General features: G+C 53.1%; 1 protein-coding gene across 3 annotated transcripts in view; it reads left to right on the top strand.

Annotated features, from left to right (window-relative positions):
• The window catches only part of FAH (fumarylacetoacetate hydrolase), a 29,698-nt gene extending 12,693 nt beyond the window's left edge, over positions 1–17,005 (top strand). Inside the window, exons 8-15 of one of the 3 annotated variants that reach the window (XR_011075758.1) lie at positions 1,070–1,169; positions 1,928–2,058; positions 3,913–3,988; positions 6,134–6,180; positions 8,032–8,133; positions 8,897–9,014; positions 16,494–16,600; positions 16,754–17,005. Coding sequence is in view for 2 of the 3 variants with exons in the window: in XM_068559015.1 (XP_068415116.1) it covers positions 1,070–1,169; positions 1,928–2,058; positions 3,913–3,988; positions 6,134–6,180; positions 8,032–8,133; positions 8,897–9,014; positions 16,754–16,833 (654 nt within the window). In the remaining variant the exon portion in view is untranslated. The remainder of the gene's footprint in view (positions 1–1,069; positions 1,170–1,927; positions 2,059–3,912; positions 3,989–6,133; positions 6,181–8,031; positions 8,134–8,896; positions 9,015–16,493; positions 16,601–16,753) is intronic. The other 2 variants (XM_068559015.1, XM_068559027.1) reach the window with 2 other exon arrangements.
• Positions 17,006–18,029: the final 1,024 nt, after the last annotated feature.

The raw sequence follows: 18,029 nt of genomic DNA, 5'->3' as shown, positions 1-18,029 counted from the left end.
GTGTCCAGGGGTTGGGCCGGAGGGGTGGCTTAGGTGTTTTGCCCACCCCTTAGGTGGTGTTGTGTGCAGGGGGCATGCGCAGTACCCTGCTTTTGTTCCCAACACCGTTTTTGCTCCCAGCTCTTCAGAAATGGCACTTGGGTTTTTTGGTCTTTTGTATCTTTTTGTCCATAATTTGACCCAACTGCTCATGCACGCGGTTATTTTTAGTCCCATATAGTTTCTTTGCATTTTGTTGCTCAAGGAGAGGTTTGTCTAGGTGCAAGCACTGCAGCAAAGGGTCCCAGGTCCCAGATGGTCTCAGGCAGGGGAAAAACAGAAAGTCAGAGTGTGGAGAAACAATGACGGGTAGGGAGCACAGATAATCTTGACGATGGTGGTTAGATTCTCTATAAGATGGCATCTTTTTTTTTTTTTTTAGAATCTTGACAAAAATTTGCAATGTTTAAACACTGTCACAGAATGACTATAACTGCAGCCTAGGTCCTGCAAATGTCATAGCTGATTTTGTGTGCTTTTGACAGTTATCTTCTCAGTTTTTTCCCTCAATGATATCTACATATTCTCTTGTTTCCTGGACGTTGTGCTGATGATGCTTTCCTCTGAGACGGTGGGTGATGGGTTGGGGTGTGGGATACGCCCCGGCAGACTCTCTTTGCTGCGTCACAGAGGCCTTCTGATTTTTTGTGGCACGAATACAAACCCTGATATTTTCATTTTTCACAAGCCTAGTGTAGCTGTCAAATCTTAAAATGCAGAGCACGGTATCGGGTGAAGGGGAAAGGGCAGAGGTGTGGAGTGGGCTGAAGGAGGGAAAGGGGGCTGCCTTGGTGATCAGGGGCCATGAGTGGGGGCTCTGGGTGGGCACTGGCACGCAGCTGCTCACCATGTCCCCGGGGTAGCCGTCTGTCTACTCGGGTGCCGGTCATGACATAGAAGTACAGTGGATTCGAACACAGCGGTCCAGGTCCCTAGCCGGGGTTTGGAAATGCCTGACCTTTACCCTCCAGGCAAGTGACCTGGGGCAGCAGGTCAGAGCCAGATTCTCATCAACTTTTCGCCTTGTCAGGCTTTCTTTGTAGGCCCTGGGAACAAATTTGGAGAGCCGATCCCCATTTCTAAGGCCCATGAGCACATTTTTGGAATGGTCCTTATGAACGACTGGAGTGGTAATTACGGGATGTCGGGCGTCCTGGTGTTGAGTTTCCTGCGCGCACTCTGCTCTGGGTGAAGGCTGGGTATTTGGGAAGCCGTGGATGGTCTCCTGGGTCTGGTGCCGGTCAAAGTGGCTGAGAGCACAGGCTTGGGTATCAAACAAACCTCTCAGCTCTGAGCTCTTGGCCAGTTACTTCACCTCTCTGAGCTCCAGTTTTCTTGTAAGTTGAACAGGGACAAGGCTGATGTCACAGCTAGTATGTTTGAGCAATTTTGTGCCAGGCCCAGGGCTGAATACGTCACATGGACTCTCCTGCCAGATCCCTACGAGACACTGATAATGTTACTATTCCTATTTTACACGGGTGAGGAATGAGGCACAAGGACCACTTCAGCTAGTTGCTGAGCTAAGTTTTCAAACAGAGCAGCCTGGTTTCTGAGCCCATGTCAACCCCTCTGCCATTTGTAGGAGGACAGTGGTGCCGTGAATCTCAGCAAGTGTTGCCTCCCAGTATGGGGATGAGCTTCCAACCCCTTCATGGGGAAGTATCCTGCCTGCCCTTTGGTCATCCTTCTCTTCGCTGCAGCCTGACACAGTGACCTCAGAGGACCTCTGTCCTTGGTCCTGGGGCAGCCAGCCTGGTTGGGGCCAGAGCACGGGGGTGGGGGAGGGCTGTGCTGAGTGTCTGTGCTCCTTGGTCAAGGGGAGCGGGGAGCCTTGCCGCGGGGCCCGGTCAGCCTTTGTAAGCCCTGCTCGGCCCTTCTTCTGTAGCTCGAGACATTCAGAAGTGGGAGTACGTCCCTCTTGGGCCGTTCCTCGGGAAGAGTTTTGGAACCACCATCTCTCCGTGGGTGGTGCCCATGGATGCCCTCATGCCCTTTGCTGTGCCCAACCCGGAGCAGGTAAGCACGGCCTCTGCAAGAAGTCCCAATCCCAGGCCCCTCTGCCTCCGAGGCTGTTTGCCCACCAGGCCTGGAGAGGGTCTGGAGGATGCCCATGTGCTGGGGGTCCTGGTTGTGGGGACCTCCAGGCAGGCATGGCACTAATCATTCTGCCTTGTGCTTTCCCTGCCCCCTGCACAGTTCTTGAGGAGAACATGGAATTTTGTAACCTTTAGAATCCTCTGAGGCTGGGAACTGGCCAGTTGGCAGGAAAAGGGGTCCCTTCCAGTATCACCACATTGCACAACTTTCCGGGTCCACAAGTTGTGTTCTGTGTGATGGCGCCCCCGGGAGTCCAACTGATAGAATGCAGCGTGGAGTCAGACAGCAAGGCGTCCGTCCTGGTCCTGAGCCTCGTGTCCCCCGAGCCTCCTGTCCCTGCACCACTGTCCAGGCCCGTCTCACAATCCTAGCCTTCACTCCTCAGCCTGTCCCAGTCTGGCCGCTGCTCCCACCCCATCAGCACCGGTGATCTCACCAAAGTGCCCAGTGACCTTGGTCAGTGCCGGGGCCTTGTGCCCTCTTCAGTGTGGACCCGTTGGTGGCCCCCTACTCTTCCTAGGCACTCTCTCCCCCTGGCTTCTGGCATGTGACCTGTCCTGGTTCTCCTGTATCTCCTAGAGTCCTGCGACGCTCCAGCCGACTCCGTCCTCCACATGGGGGCAGCCCTAGCTGAGCTCTGAGCCTTGCCCTTCCCCCGGTCCCGTTCCCCCTCGCCTGAACATCTCGCCTTGCTCACATGTGGCTCCTGGACACCTCTCAGCCTTCCTGTCATCCCATGGAGCTGTGCTCCGACACTTGGAGTCTTTCCCCACAGACCGGTGCCTCGTGAAGCTCCTGTGCGGCCCTCACCCTGTCCCCTTGCTCCCTCCTCTACCGCTCATGCCACAGTATCTCCCTCCCCATCATTTTCGGTCGCAGAGACTTGTCTCATCCGTCTTTGGTGAGTCCCACCCTCCCAGGACCGCCTGGCCTGCCGTCACACGCCCTGCTCGTCCCCTCCAGGCTCCATCCCTGGTCCAGATCTCTGTTCACAGGCACTGCTGCACCCTTGCCAGAGACCTCTGGCCTCTGTCTCTCTTCATGCCAGCCCTTCCCAAATACCCTTTACGTGCAACCTTGACGACCCTTGCCACTTCTGAACGATTATTTATTGAATGCTTTTCTTTAAAACAGCTTCCATCTGAAAACTCTCATAATGTATTTAGAAAAGGAACTTTATGTCCCTATCCACATTACTAGCCACCAAGTTAATCATAAAAAGAAACACATAACCATTAAAATCACCCCGCATTGTCTCATGGCCCACTAGTGATGCAGGTATATGTTGCTCTTTGGGAAAACACTGCTTTTGGCCAAAGTGTAGACCTTCTGGCCTGCCTAGCAAAGCTGCCTACACACTGAATCCAGCACTAGAAGGGCTGAGCGCCTCTGTCGGCCGCCCCTGCCTTCCGCCTTCCCTTTCTGTTGGCCTGGCCTCTCCCTGCAGGCCTGGCTTTGTTCCCGCATCTCTGGCCTTCCCGCTGTCTGCTTCCCACTGTCTCCCTTCCCCAGCGCTCCCCTCCCTGGCTTTCTGGGTCCTCTCTCTACCTTTGACCTGCCGATGCCCCTCCCTCGGCTTCTCTTCCCAGAGTCTAGCACACATGACCACCCTCGCTCCCCAGTGTCCAGGGACACAGTGCCGAGCCCTGGAGAGGGGACACCCCTTCCCCCTCAGGTTCTCTCTGCCAGCTGCTCTGCTGGGCTGTGGGGCTCAGCCTGGGCCAGCTCGGCCCGCTGGCCCAGCCCCTCTGTGCTGTGCTCTTGCCCTCACAGGACCCCAAGCCCCTGCCGTATCTCCGCCACGACCAGCCCTACACGTTCGACATCAACCTCTCTGTCACCCTGAAAGGTACTGTCGTGGGGTCGAAGGGTGTGTCCAGCAGCTAGGTGGACGCCTGTGCCCAAGTGCCATTGCCCAGGTGGCTGCTGAGCTTCTGAAGGGGGGAGGTGAGGGGGTGCCACCTGCTGCAGACTGGGAGACACGTGGGGCTCTTGTAAAGGACGGGAAGGGACACCCTTGTGCTCATTGGGAACCGCACGGGGCCCACGTGGCCTAAGCCCCACAGCACCGGGCTCTCAGCTGCTAGGGCCAGAAACCGTGGAGTCTGGGACCTCCACCCTCCACTTGAATCCCCTCTCCAGCCTCTCCAACCAAAGTCTGCCCAGCCTCTGCTCACACGCCACTGCCAACCCCTCACCCTTGGGTGGCATGTTTTATCCAGTGCCATTTGAAAGCCTGTCCTCGTGGGCCTGGCTCTGTCCTCTGGGACCACATGGAGCCAGCACACCCAGCCCCCGGTCCTGCTCTCGGTCAGCCCTGAGAGCCTCGCAGCAGGGCCCGTGTCCCCCTGAGGCTGCCCCGCTGGGCTGAGTTAATAGGCCAGTGGAGCAGTAGTAAGAGAGAGCCGGGCTCTGCAGGCCACGGCTGGGGTTCGAGTCTTGGTTCTGCCCCTGCCCAGCGGTGGGACTTTGGACAAGTTACTGAATCTGTCTGTGCCAGTTTGTCGTCTGGAAAGTGGGATAATGGTGGCATCGACTTCAGGGTGTAATTGTGAGTGGTAAGCAAGTCGATTCACATCAAGGTCTAGAACAACACCTGCACCTGGGTAGAATCAGGTGTCATTTTCCGATCCTGATGGGGGCCCTTGGCGCTGGGAGAGGGCTAGTCTGGGGGATGCACACAGACCTCCTGGGCCACGCTCTGGCCAAGCTCTTTTCTTCCTAGATCTCTCTCCTCCTTTTGTCCTGTTTATATACCCCAGGCTCTGCTGTGGCTCTCTCACTGCAGCTTCCAGGGTCTCCATCCTTCACGGAGGTGATTCTGGCAGCAGGCCGTGTCCGCCAGCAGAGGAGGGAGCTGTCTCTCTCGGGAGTAGGATGCTCCGCACGAGAAAGGGCTCCTAGGAAGAGCCTCGTAGCCGCCAGAGCGCCCCTGGAAACCTGTGCTGGCCCCACTCTTTCACCTTATCAGTTGGGAAAGTGAGGCTCAGAGAGGAAAAGGGATTCACCCCGAGTCGTTTAGCCGGCCGATGGAAAGGCTGAGACTACAGCCAAATGTCGTAAGCTCTAAGCTGGTGTCCTGCTACCCACAAATGCCTCTTTGGAGCTCATTTCTGTCTTGTTTTCATCCTGCCCATCTGGAAACATCCAGGGGAGTGCACTATCGGAGAAAGGGACAAGATTATCAAGAAGGTGCAGTGCCCAGAGATGTAGAAAGACCTGGAAGAGGGAGGACCGAGTGCAGGGATGGCTTCCAAGACCCTTCCCCACACCAGTCCTGAATGTGCAGTTCTGATGTTCTGAGTTGGGGTCTGGGTGAAGCAGGCTTGGGGGACCCTGACCTTCCATGGGGCCGATGAGCACACCTGTTCTGTGCAGCCTCAGAAAGGAAGACAGGGCCAGGGGAGGAAGGCCAGTCCTTGGGGAGTCGAAGAGCTTTCTGATTTTTAGCACTCTTCAGAAATGGTACAGCAATGGCCTGGTACCTTGTGTGTAGTAGGTGTGTAATTGTTTAATAAATATTGTTGAAATAGTAGCACATTATCCATCACGGGAGGAGTTTGGCAGGGGACAGATGGCCCCAGCTGTCCAAAGGGCTCTGGGGGGTATGGCAAGTCGGTTTCAACTTGTACACTATCTCCAGTTGATGATCAGCTTCCAGGAGCATCGTGTTAAGGGGGGTTCTGAGGCTACATCTGATCTCAGAGGATACCAGTACTGTGATCAATTTGTGCTGTCTGCCGTGGGTGTGGGAGGAGGAAGTGGTGTCTTGTGTGCATCTCTTTGCCATCCGTGGACTAGATCCTCTCTGTGGAAGGCTCCCAGCTCTGATATCCTATGAGCTCATTGGTTCATGGACTCTTTAGGTAGAATCACATTAGACAATGGGAAGCTTAAACCACAAAACAATTCCCCCTACAAGGTGGGTCCCTCCCTCCTTGATGAATAGAATTAAGTCTCTTTGTCAGTGTTACTTGTCTTGTCTACCCAACAGGAGAAGGAATGAACCAAGCAGCTACCATATGCAGGTCCAATTTTAAGGTAAGCTTTGAAGTTAGGCGAACTGCTTTTTGGAAGTGAGGGAGACCTTTCTTCCTGGGAGGACCAGGGGAATAGCATCCATTTTGGGCTCTGATGATGGGTCAGCATGTGGGCCTAGAGCTTCCATGGCCCTGTTTCTTTCCAAAGAGGCCAGGAGGTCACAGAGACCCCTCCAGATGGAGGCTGCGTGGACATGGCCAGTGCTTTTCCTGGGGAATAATAGATATTCCTCTAAGGGGCTAGTCCCTGACTTCTCCTGTCTTGCCAGGGGCTGGGTTGATCAGAGTGACTTATTTTTTTAAAGTGAACTTTTAATTGAAGCATAACACATAAATATGAAGTTGCACACGTTATAAGTGTACAGCTCAATGAATTCTCACAAAACAACATCCTTGTGCAACCAGCACCCAGATCAAGAAATGGGAAACTTCCAGGACCTCAGCTGTCCCCTGGGGCCCCTTCCAGGCACATCACCACTCTCCCCGTCAGGTGTAAATTATCTCCTGACTTCTGTTACCCTACATTCATTTTTGTCTGTTTTTTAAATTTTATAAAAACGGAATCATATTGTATATACTCTTTTCTGTCTGATGTTTCTGAGATTCAACCATGTTGCAGTTTGCAGTGGCAGTTCATGATTCTTGGCTGTTGTTTCGTGTTCACAGTATAAATGTTCCACAATTGATTTTTCCATTCTCCTCTTGATGGACATTTGGGTTGTTTCCATTTTTTTTGGTAGAATTACTGTGAACATTCTAGTCCAAGTCTTTTGGTGCATGTATGTGTGCATGTCTGTTGGGTGGCTATCCAGGAATAGAATTGCTGGGTCATAGAGGATATATATCCATACTCAGCTGAGGGGTACTTCCAAACACTTTTCCAAAGGGCTTGTTCCAATTTATACTCACACGAGCAGCATGTAAGCGTTTTGGCTGCTCCACATCCAAGTCAACACATAATGTCGCCGGCCTTTTCATTTCTGCCTTTCTGGGGGATTGTGATTTCGGTTTGCATCTCCCTAAAGACTGATGCAGCTGGGCACCTTGTCATATGCTTGTTGACCATTTGAACATCCTCTGATTCAATGTATTCCTTTTTCCTCCAGTCTCCCTTCTAATTTAACTTTATTCTGGGCTCCTTAGGCTACTAAGAAGGAATAAGGGGGCCTCCTTGAAGGGGTCACTTGGGTAAGAATCCATTTCTAAGATTTCCCCTGCCTGGATGTGTAGCTCCAGGAGTGGCAGATATGAGAAGCTGTGACCTTGGAGAGGCGCAGGCGTGCCGCCTCTGAGCTGCTCGGGGGGGCGTGTGGTCCTCGGCCGCCCCCACCAAGCCTGACCTCCTTTAGTGCTCCTTCATTCCTCAGTCTGCTCTGAGGTCCTGTTTGAGTCGTTCAGCTCTGTTGCCCAGTGTCTGTTCCAAAGCCCAGGGTGGGAGAATGGAAAGGAGGTCTTTGCTCATGAGAAGCTTCTGCTATGACGAGGACCTAGACCTTGTCAACTTAGGACTCAGGGGTAATCGCAGGACAGAGTGGAATTATGGACAGATGAGCACATTGCAGATTGAGGGTCTGAGCAGTGAGGTCGGCTCCTCGGGGAGCGCTTCTTGGAGAAGGTGGGTTAGGGGAGGGCTGGAAGGGGCAGAGGAGCCGGGGCTGTAGCTGCTGAAGGGCCGGGGAGAGAGACGGGGAGGGTCACAGGGTAGCTGCAGGAGGACAGCTTGTCCTTGCTCTGAGGGCTGGGAGAGAGCCCAGGGAAGGCCTCAGTGAGTGGCGCAGGCTGGCAGACTGCTCCAGGAGGCTGGGAGAAGCCCACCCCTGCCCATCCCCACCTCTATGTCCCTCGCCCGCAGTATATGTACTGGACGATGCTGCAGCAGCTCACTCACCACTCTGTCAACGGCTGCAACCTGCGGCCAGGGGACCTCTTGGCTTCTGGAACCATCAGCGGGCCGGTGAGTATCTGATTGCCTTGGGGGCTGCCCACCTGGAGCACCCCTATTCCCCCTACAGACTGGAGGGCCCTCAGCTCTCCCTTGAGAAGGGATTCCAGCCCGAAGCAGGTGTATCTTTCAACTCTGTCCTACTCAGAGCTTCATCCATCTCTGGGTGCAGAAGGGGCTTCTTTTTCAAATTCAGAAGAGGCTGGTGTAGGGATGAGAGGCTGTGTCTGTGTACTGGGGGAGAGTGAGAGTGACACGGGGGCAGACTCGGCAAGCCACTACAGTGTCTGGTTGTCACCACCTCACAGTGCGCCCACCCAGAATGAGTGGCCCCACTGATTCCCCCCAGCCCCCCACCATGAGCCCTTGGTGATGACTTTGGGGTGGTGCCTGTACCAGTCACTTCCGGCAAGGTCGAGACTGCAGGCCCTTTGATGGAGAGTCTCTTCCCAGTGGGTGGGGTCAGGCACGACAGCATCTGGGTAAGCCGCAGTCTCTGGAATGGTCAGGGGCCTGGCAGGAGGGGCCTGGGCACGCTCGTCCAGCATCCGGCACCTCCGAGTCCTGAATGGAGTGAGCAGGGCAGGTAGGGTGCCCGGCCTCGAGGACACTTCTGCAGTGGTCCCACCGAGGCAGGGTCTCTGAGGGCCGCGGGACCCCCCGCCCCTTCCCAGCGCCCCGGCCCCCGCCTTGCTAACCGCCATCCACACCAGATCCGCCACGCTCACCATGATGTAAATACATAGCACACCTTCTTCCCTTTCCCGTCATGAAGGAGCCAGAGAGCTTTGGCTGCATGCTGGAGCTGTCGTGGAGGGGAACGAGGGCCATAGAGCTGGGGAATGGACAGACCAGGAAGTTTCTGCTGGACGGGGATGAAGTCATCATCACAGGTGAGGGGGGCGGGGCCTGCGGGCATCCTCTCCTCCTCGCCCGCGGGCGCTGTCCTAACCGTCTGGCCAGGAAGCCATCTGCCCCAACTCGTCCCCACTCTGGCAGTCCCAGGTCTGTGTCTGCTTGTACTGGCCTTCGCCCCAACCCTGGCTGCCGGGGACTTTATTTTTGTTTAAATTAAAAAATTTTTTTTATCTTTTGGCTGCACCGCGCGGCATGTGGGATCTTAGCTCCCTGACCAGGGATCAAACCCATGGCTCCTGCATCGGAAGCGCAGAGTCTTAACCACTAGACCGCCAGGGAAGTCCCTGCCAGGGACTTTAAATCTGAGTCTCCCTGAACCAAAAAGACTGCAGAAGTCCTGCTTTGTCTCCTTCCTCCCTGAGCAAAATTCTAAAATAATGACAGGTTCCCATTGTTCTGGACTCTGCAGTGCAAAGACCCTGTGTCCTCTGACCTTGTGCCCTATGACCCTGTGCCTTATGACCTGGCTGAGTTAGTGACGAGATTTCCCAGCAGCCCATTCCGAGGAGGTCAGGACACCCCTTACATCTTGGGCGGTCGTTCTGTCCACCGCATATCATTGCTGGAGAGGAAGGCACCACCGTGGTCAGCAGCCTGTTCCTCGGAGTCAGGCGCAGGTTGGACTCCCACATCCCCACCGGCCCTGTGACCTTCTTCAAGTTATTGAACCTTTCTGGACTCAGTTTCCTCATCTTTAAAATGGAGTTAATGATACAGTAGTTAACCTCACAGCATGGTTGTAAGGATGAGACTACCCAGTTTATTCCTTCAGGGGACGTTGCTGGAGCAGCTGCTGTGACTCCCATGCTGGGGTTCCAGTGGTGAACAAGGCAAGTGCAGGATCTGCCCCCTGGGGTCATGTTCCACTGTCACTGCTGCACCTGCATTTTACAGGTGGGAAAATGAAGGCCTAGCTGGGGGTAAATAACTTGCCCAGGATCTTGCAACCAGTAAGTCATGAAATCAGATTTCGCATCCAGGCAGCTTATCTTCAGAATCCCAATTCTTAACCCCTTTGATAATATCTAAAGAGCCTAACAAGGTGCATGGTACCTTGTGAGTGCTTAAAATTGGTGACGGTCTTCACCGTTGTCCTCATTGTCATTGCTGTTTTTTCCAGAACCCAGTTTTGAGAATGCCCAGCATCCTGACCCCCCCTTAATAGGAGTCCCTACCTGAAGCATGGGAATCAGCCATGCCCATCTGCCCTACAGGCAGGTTAAGGGGGCACCCGTTCTCTGCACTTGCTCTCCACATCCTGGTCTCTGCCTGCCGACCACACATTTCCCTTCCTGTGTCCTATTGTCACCCCTACTTCCTGCCCCTGTCTTGGTACTGCTGGCTCTCTGCTCTGTGGGCTGGGACCTTGGACCCATTTCATCTGCACATCCTGTCGGCCATCCCTTTGAAGTGTCCTGCCATCTCTGTGCAGCTGGCTTGCTCCAAGCACCATCGTTCCGTGTCTGGATTACTTGCACAGCTTCGCTCCAGCCCCCTGCAATCCGTCCTGCTCATGGTGCCTGGAAAATCATCCTTCAGGTCTGCTTTCCCCTTGTTACTCTTCTGTTCCTGATTTTCTCGTGGCACCCTGTCGCCTGTTTCATTAAATTCATACCCTTCCCTCATCTGATTCTGTCCTCCCCACTGAGCCTCATTCTAATCATAACCCTGCTTTCCCTGCTGCCTGCAGACCTTTGAGCTTAAATCTGGCTCAGTTCAAATGACGCCTTCTCTGGTTGCTCAGGGAGAATCAGTCTGTTCTCTCCACGAGCAACTCACTGAATTCTGGTTAATTGTACGCATGTCTGTTTCCATGCTTGGCTAAGAGCTTGTATTAGTCTCCCAGGGCTGCTGAAACAAATGACCACAAGCTTGCTGGCTTAAAACAAAAATGTATTCTCTCATGGTTCTAGAGGGCAGAAGTCTGAAGTCCAAGTGTTGTCAGGGCCACACTTGTTCCAGAGGTTCAAGGGGAGGACCCACTCCCTGCCTCTTCCAGCTGCTAGTGGCTGCTGGCATTCCTTGGCTTGAGGCCACGTCACTCCAGTCTCTACCTCTGTCTTCACGTTGCCTCCTCTGCTTCTATCTGTCAAATCTCCCTCTGCTTCTCTCTTATGACACACTTGTGATGGCATTTAGGGTCCACCCAGATAAGCTCCTCGTCTTAAAATCCCTAACTTAATCACATCTGCAAAAACATTACCATATAAGGTAACATTCACAGGTTCCATGGTTTAGTATTTGATACCTTTGGGGGGCATTAGTCAGCCTGCTACAGAGTTCTTAGAGGACAAGGTCCAGACCTTACCTCTCTCTGCAGTCTGACTGTGTGCCAGCCACGTAGTGGGTGTTCAGTGTGGTTGTTAGCTGGTTGAATAAATGAAGTGGATTGAGTAGAGAAGATGCAGGCAGAGCTCAAGACAGCAGCAAATGATGCCCAGAATTAACCAGTAAGTACCCATTTTGCCCCTACTGTTCCTACAGCCCTATCATACCCTTTCTAATACCAGTTTTAACTAACGGTTCCTGAATATCTGTGGGGGCCAACCGTGTTACCGCCACGTCCACTTCCATGATTCTGTTTCATACTCACAGAAGCCCTTGGGTAAGGTCATTGCCCCGATTTTACAGAGTAGAAAACTTAGATTGATCGGAGGTAGGTTATTGGCGGAAATTCACACACCGAGGGAGCCAGGATACGGTTCGGGTCTTCTGATTTCCTTGCCAGCTTTGATCAAGGGGTGCTACAGTGCTTGCCAGAACTACTGCAGGCCCTCAGTCGTGGTTCTGTGGATAGAGTGAAAGCGTTTTCTGAAGTTTTGGTTTGAGGAGAGGAAGGAAGGAGATGGGATGGGAGAGGAGGAAATGACGGCTTCAGCTCTCTCTCTTGTCACTATTATATAAGCCCCCAGCTAAGCCGCTGTGGACCCGGCAGCTGCCCAGGGCCTGGAAGAAAGGAGATGAGTACTCAGGCAGATGGGATTCACATGTATTCTGTCATTTGAGTCAAGGAAGGGGTGAGGAAGGAGCCAGAATGCTGCGAGGGTCACTTGTTTGTTTGTGTACGGTGCCTTGCTCCAGAAGGATTTACGGAGGCCAGGCAGAGAAATTCAGAGAAAGGCAATTCCTTGGATCTGAAGATGCACATGTTGGCAAGAAAAGAGGGAAACGGGAATAGACTGGTGGAATTCCCTGGAACAAGAATAAAAATTACAATTTGGCAATAGAGAGGTATAAGTTATATATTAATAAAACAAAAAAACAAACAAAAAGAAGAGATTTCATACTGAAGGAGATGCCTGACAAATTCTAGGGAGTGAATGTGGCTGAGACTTGAGCTCTGTGCTCGCATGTGGGGAGGTGGACGGGGGGCACGGGCGTGTCAGCTATGTTGCCTTTGCTGAGGTCACCACAGTGGGCGGAGTGCTGTGCCCTCACCTGCCACGACCCCTCTGGCGCCTGACCTGGGTGAGCCACCCTCTCGCCGGAAGCCACGCTGGGTTTCTGTGGCTCTTTCCCAGCCCTCTTCCTACTTCTCTGGCTGTACCCGCTCAGATGCCACCTCATCATCTCCCTGCTCTCTCATCATGGGTGACTATTCCCCAAATCCGTTTCTAACCACTGGAATGATAAAGTGTAGAAACCAGGATTTGAACCCAGGCAGTTGGGTTCCAGGGTCTGTGCTCTTAAACCAATATATCATGTTGCCTATGGTGCCATGTGGTTCTCATTTCTGGGAGACCAAAAGCCCCAGCCCAACCAATGGTATCCACTCCTGTGCTCCAGCCTTGGCCAACCTTTTGGGCAAGGAGACCTCCTCCGTCTACAGAACAGAGCACCCACTGCCAACCCCAGGCATTTGGGCTGTTCTTGCTGCCTGGGACGCCCTCCACCCCCTCCCACCATTCTTAATCCTCCATGTCTTCTAACGCCCAACACAAGTTCCATCTTTTTTAGTATTTCCATTCTTGTTTCTAGTGTTGCCACAGACTTTTCCCTTATATCTATATTGCTTTGACCATTTCCATAGGAATATAAGAGAAGGAAAGTGTTAATGTATAGAATCATGCCCTATCTTGAACCAGAAGTCTAGCCTAAAGCTATTTATCATTAACTAAAACACAAAATCGTTAACTAAAACACAATCTTTAACTGAAACACAAAAAAACCACGATGAAGACAACAGTAACACAACAGCAATTTATCGTGCACTTACTGTGTGCTAGGTACCGTGCATGTCACTTTACCTGCATTATCACATTTAATTCCCATGGTGCTATTACTCTGATTTATAGATGAACCATTGGAGGTCTAGAGAGGTGAAGTAGCTGGACCAGAATCACACAGCTGGCGGGTGACAGCCCTGGAATGCAACCAACTCCCTTGGAATACAAAGCTCACCACCTTCACTTCCCCACAGTTGCAAGCCCTTCCCATTTGCTTTCCCAGATCATTTCCTTTAGTTTCATTCAGTGACATAATACAGTTGGGACTTCCCTGAAGCTCTGGTGGCAGAGAAAACCCTGGTTTCAGGCCTGGCTCTGCCAGTAACTCAGCTGGGTCTGGCTCCTGTCTCTGGGCCTTGGGATCTCCTCCCTCTGGAAGGTGAGGGGTGCACCCCGGTGTGCTTGCAGGCATGGCATTCCAGGAAGCTGGAAAACTGGGCTGTAGCTATGGATTCTCATTCCCATTGGTGGGATGGAGTGGGGAGTAGGCAGAGGGTCAGTTTTCAGGAAAGGGCCAGTGAGATCAGATAACATTCCAGAGGAGATGAGTATACTTTTCCCTTCCATTTCCGTGGTTGATGGAGCCCAACCCAGGGAGGCAGGGAGCTGCTTTTCCCCTCTGCCCAGGGCTCGGTGATACGCTCTGACTTGGGTGCAGACTTTCCTCATGCTCTGGCCTCTCGGGGCCCTCTGTCCCTGCCTGAATGCACCTGCCCCCAGCTTCTCCTCCCTGCACTGGAGAGCAGCAGCTTGGGAGCCTGGAAAGACCTTCCTCAGCTGGGTGCAGAGCCTCACTTTTCATCCTTTGGGCCAGTGGTCCCAGCCAGAGTGGCTTTGCCCCTTGGGGGACATTTGGCGACATGTGGAGACAGTTCCGGCTGTCTCTGAATGGCACGCAGAGATGCTGCTAAACATGTTAAGTGGACAGGACAGCTTCTCACGAGAAAGAATCATCTGACTCAAAAGGTCGTCTCTTGACGTTAAGAAACCCCATCTAGACCATCTGCCTGCCAGCTGTAAAATGGGGAGGAAGTGGGCAACTTTCCTACCAGGATGTAATCGTGCATCTGTTCTCAGGAAGCAGGCAGTGCTGTTTGCTGGGGTCGGGGTGGGGGGTGGCTCTGTTGTAACCCAGGGCAGGAAGGAGCAATGTGACTGACAGAGCACCCGGCGTTGGGGATGGGGAGGAGGAAGACACCCTCTCAGTATTTGCAGCTCTCCAGGAAGAAGGCGCTTTGAAAATGCTGCAGCTTGGAGTGAGCTGCTTTGATAGATGATTGATGAATTTCTGCCAGGTTTTGCTTTAATAGGCTTTTTTTCCCCCCCAGGGACACGAATATTTCTGAGCACTGAGATTCTAAAGTGACTGATGGAAAAATAATGAAACAGAATAGGCAAGGATGTTGCTCTGGACAAAAGGCGACACTGAGTGTTAAGGGGCAGTGCTGGGGTGGCAAGGATGTGCCTCGGTGATGCCGGGGAGGGCGAGGGGCTGGTTTGGGGATGTTGCTGAGGTGTCCAAGCTGCCACCTCCCCAGAGAAGGCCAGCGGTCAGAGCGGCCCTCACAGGGAGGGCGGGTAGGATGACTGGGCAGGTGGGGGGAAGTGGGAGGAGACAGGCTGGGTAGGCTGTACTGAGCTACAGGTGGCCGTGAGGACTGTCCTTGGGCTCGCTGGAAGGGCTCACGGGGACGTCCCTGACCCCTTCTCCCAAAGCTGACTTTGGTCTCAGTGTTCAGTTGGCTGGGAGTCCTCTCAGCCGTGAGCTTCGATTTGTTTCTCTCGGTTGTGGGAATATTGCAACTCCTTGCTTTCCCTTCTTCACACTGGGTAGCAGAAGGCCTAACTCCAGGTTTGGGGGTCGTCTTCAGCAGGTGAGGGGGTCTGGTGGTGTTTTGTGTAACTCAAGGTCACGGGCATCCCCTGCAGTGGCCCTCGTGTTCGTCATGGGCCAGGTGGCCGTCACCTCAGCACTGCCCTGGCTCGTGGTGCTTGAGAAGCATCTCAATCGGAGCAGCCTTGGAGCCTCTGTATAGGCCTGACACTCATAAATCTATGTGTTTCCATCTATCTTCTCTCTAGGGGCCACTGGAGAGGGCGCTCTTTAAAACATAGCTGTAAAACACAGCTTTCACTGTCTTGCTGAAAACTCCTCTGAGTCACCGCAGTGCCCTCAGGAAAAGGTTCAAACTCCTTAACATGGCTTCTAAGAACACTCTGTAATCTGGCTTCTCAGGGGACCCCACACAACAGCTTCACTGAATAAATGCACCTCGTGCATCTCTCACCTGGGTCTCCGTGCCTTTGCACACGCTGTTCCCTCTGTCTGGCACACCCTTTTCATTGTGTCCCCCCTGGTGAACTCGTATCCACCTGTCAAGTCCCAGCTCTGGTGTTCCCTCCTTTCTGCTCCTGTCTCCTCCATGCTGCTCTCCCAGCTCCTCCTAGACTTTTCTGCTCTGACTCAGACAGCTGCTCCCACTCAGTGGACCCTTCTCAGGTCCAGGGACCAGGGCCTCCTCCTCTCTGCCTTTCTGTTGAAATGGAATTGAGTGAATTTGCATAACATCTGCTCTGGGAGAGATGTCATGCTAGGGCTTCAGCCACATGTTTCATCGAGTCCTCACAACCCTGAGAGATAAGGATTGCTATTCCCATTTGCAGACAAGGGAGCTGAGCTCAGAGGTTAAACAAGTTGCCCCTGATCCCCCAGCTTATAATCATCATAATAGCTGACACGGAGCATTTCCCCTGGGGAAGGCACTCTTTTGGAGTTCTCTGTGTATTAACTCACATCATCTTTGCAACAGCCCTGCGCAGTGAGTACTATCATTAGATCCGTTTCACAGATGAGGAAACTGAGATCCAGAGACTTCCCTCATGGTTCAGTGGTAAAGACTCCACACTCCCAATGCAGGGGACCCGGGTTCGATCCCTGGTCGGGAAACTAGATCCCACATGCTGCAACTAGGCTAAAGGAGCCTGCATGCCACAACGAAGATCCCACGTGCCACAACTAAGACCCGATGCAGCCAAATAAATAAATATTCTAAAAAACGAAGAGAAAAGAAACTGAGTTCCAAGGGGACTCGAGGTCATGGAGCCAGTAGGTGGAGGAGCCAGGCTTTGAACCCAGTCAGTCTAGCCTCAGGCTAATTAGCAAGCCTAGGATTTGAACTCAGACTTACTTAGGGAGAGTTGACCCATACCTATTCCTTTACCTCTCAGGAAAGCCATTGTGCCATCCTTGCACCGCTTGTGAGGGTCCCTGACAGTAGGGCGGGCCTGGAGTTCCATCTTGGTGCTCCTGCAGCTCTGCCCAGCTTCTGGAGAAGGTTGTTTTTCTGTCGAAAATACCTGTTTGTCATTCTGATGGCGCCTTCCTGCCTTGGGCCCAGCTGTGTGCTGACCGGCACTGTGGCCGCTTGGGCGGTGGTTCCCCTGAGCCCAGCGGCTTCGTGGCTGACCCCTGTCCTCCTCCGTTGCAGGACACTGCCAGGGGGACGGGTACCGCATTGGCTTTGGCCGGTGTGCAGGGAAAGTGCTGCCTGCCCTCTCACCGGCCTGAGGTTCTCTCTGCTTTCCTGGAAACACAAGGCTTGAGCACCGCCCTCTCCACCTCCCTGCGGGGGACCAGGGACCCCCACTGTGGCCGCAGACCTGGTTCTTCATTCAGTAATAAATAAAGCCATCGTGCTCCCTCTCCATGCTCTGAGCCTGGCACGGCTGTGACTGCGCAATGTCTCCTCGTGTTCTTGGTTTGTGTACCGCTTCCTTGAGAGACATTCATTAATTTGTTTTCTAGTTTTTATTAGTGAGGCTGAGGGTCTGATGTTTCTCCTGAGACATTCTAGAGCTCCCAGTATTCTCTGGAACATGGAAAAAAGAATGGCACTTGTATTAGCTCAGATTCCTCCAGAGAAACACAACCAAGTAGATGTGTATATAGAGAGAGACATTTATTTTAAGGAACTGGCTTATGTGATTGTAGAGGCTGGCAAGTCCAAAATCTGCAGGGTGGGCCACAGGCTTGAGACCCAGGGAAGAGCTGCAGTTTGAGTCTGAAGGTGGTCTGCTGAAGAATCCCCTCTTCCAGGGAGATCAGGCTTTTTTCTCTTAAGGCCTTCAGCTGATTAGATGAAGCCCCCCCCATATTATGGAGGATAATCTGCTTCACTCAAAGTCCACTGACTTAGATGTTAATCTCATCTGAAAACTACCTTCACAGCCACATCTAGACTGACGTTTGAACAAATATCTGAGTACCGCGGTTCAGCCAAGTTGACACATAAATTTACGCACCACAGTACCCCTCGCGTTCAGTATTTCTTGGGGCCGACTGATGGATGTACGTGGGGTGCAGACTTGGTTCAAGGGCCCTGTAGCCGTATCAGCACATTATGAACCTTTGGCTGAGCCCCCTGGTCAAGGGTTCACACACCTGGACTGTGAGAGGGCAGGAAAAGGGCCAGGGGCTTGCTTTTCTCCCCTTGCAAGCCCACCAGAGTCAGGAGAGTGAGCCTTGCCCCGTCTCCTCTGCCCTACCCACTGCAGACAGGCAGCGTGGTTCCTGGTGACCACAGGGGAAGAGGATGCCTGGTGACACATCTTGGGCCTAATGGACCCCACACCAGGGCCTGGGAGGATGACTGAGCCTGCGGAGCCGGCCCGTTAGATCACGCTACTCATTCATTCATTTATTCACCAAATCGCTATTGAGTGCCTTCTCTGTGCCAGGCACTGTACTAGGCACAATAGGTGCAG

This window comes from Eschrichtius robustus, chromosome 1, assembly GCF_028021215.1.
Source record: "Eschrichtius robustus isolate mEscRob2 chromosome 1, mEscRob2.pri, whole genome shotgun sequence".
Taxonomy (NCBI): Eukaryota; Metazoa; Chordata; class Mammalia; order Artiodactyla; family Eschrichtiidae; genus Eschrichtius; species Eschrichtius robustus.
The sequence above is the reverse complement of the archived record's forward strand: the minus strand, read 5'-3'. Positions and strand labels throughout refer to the sequence as shown.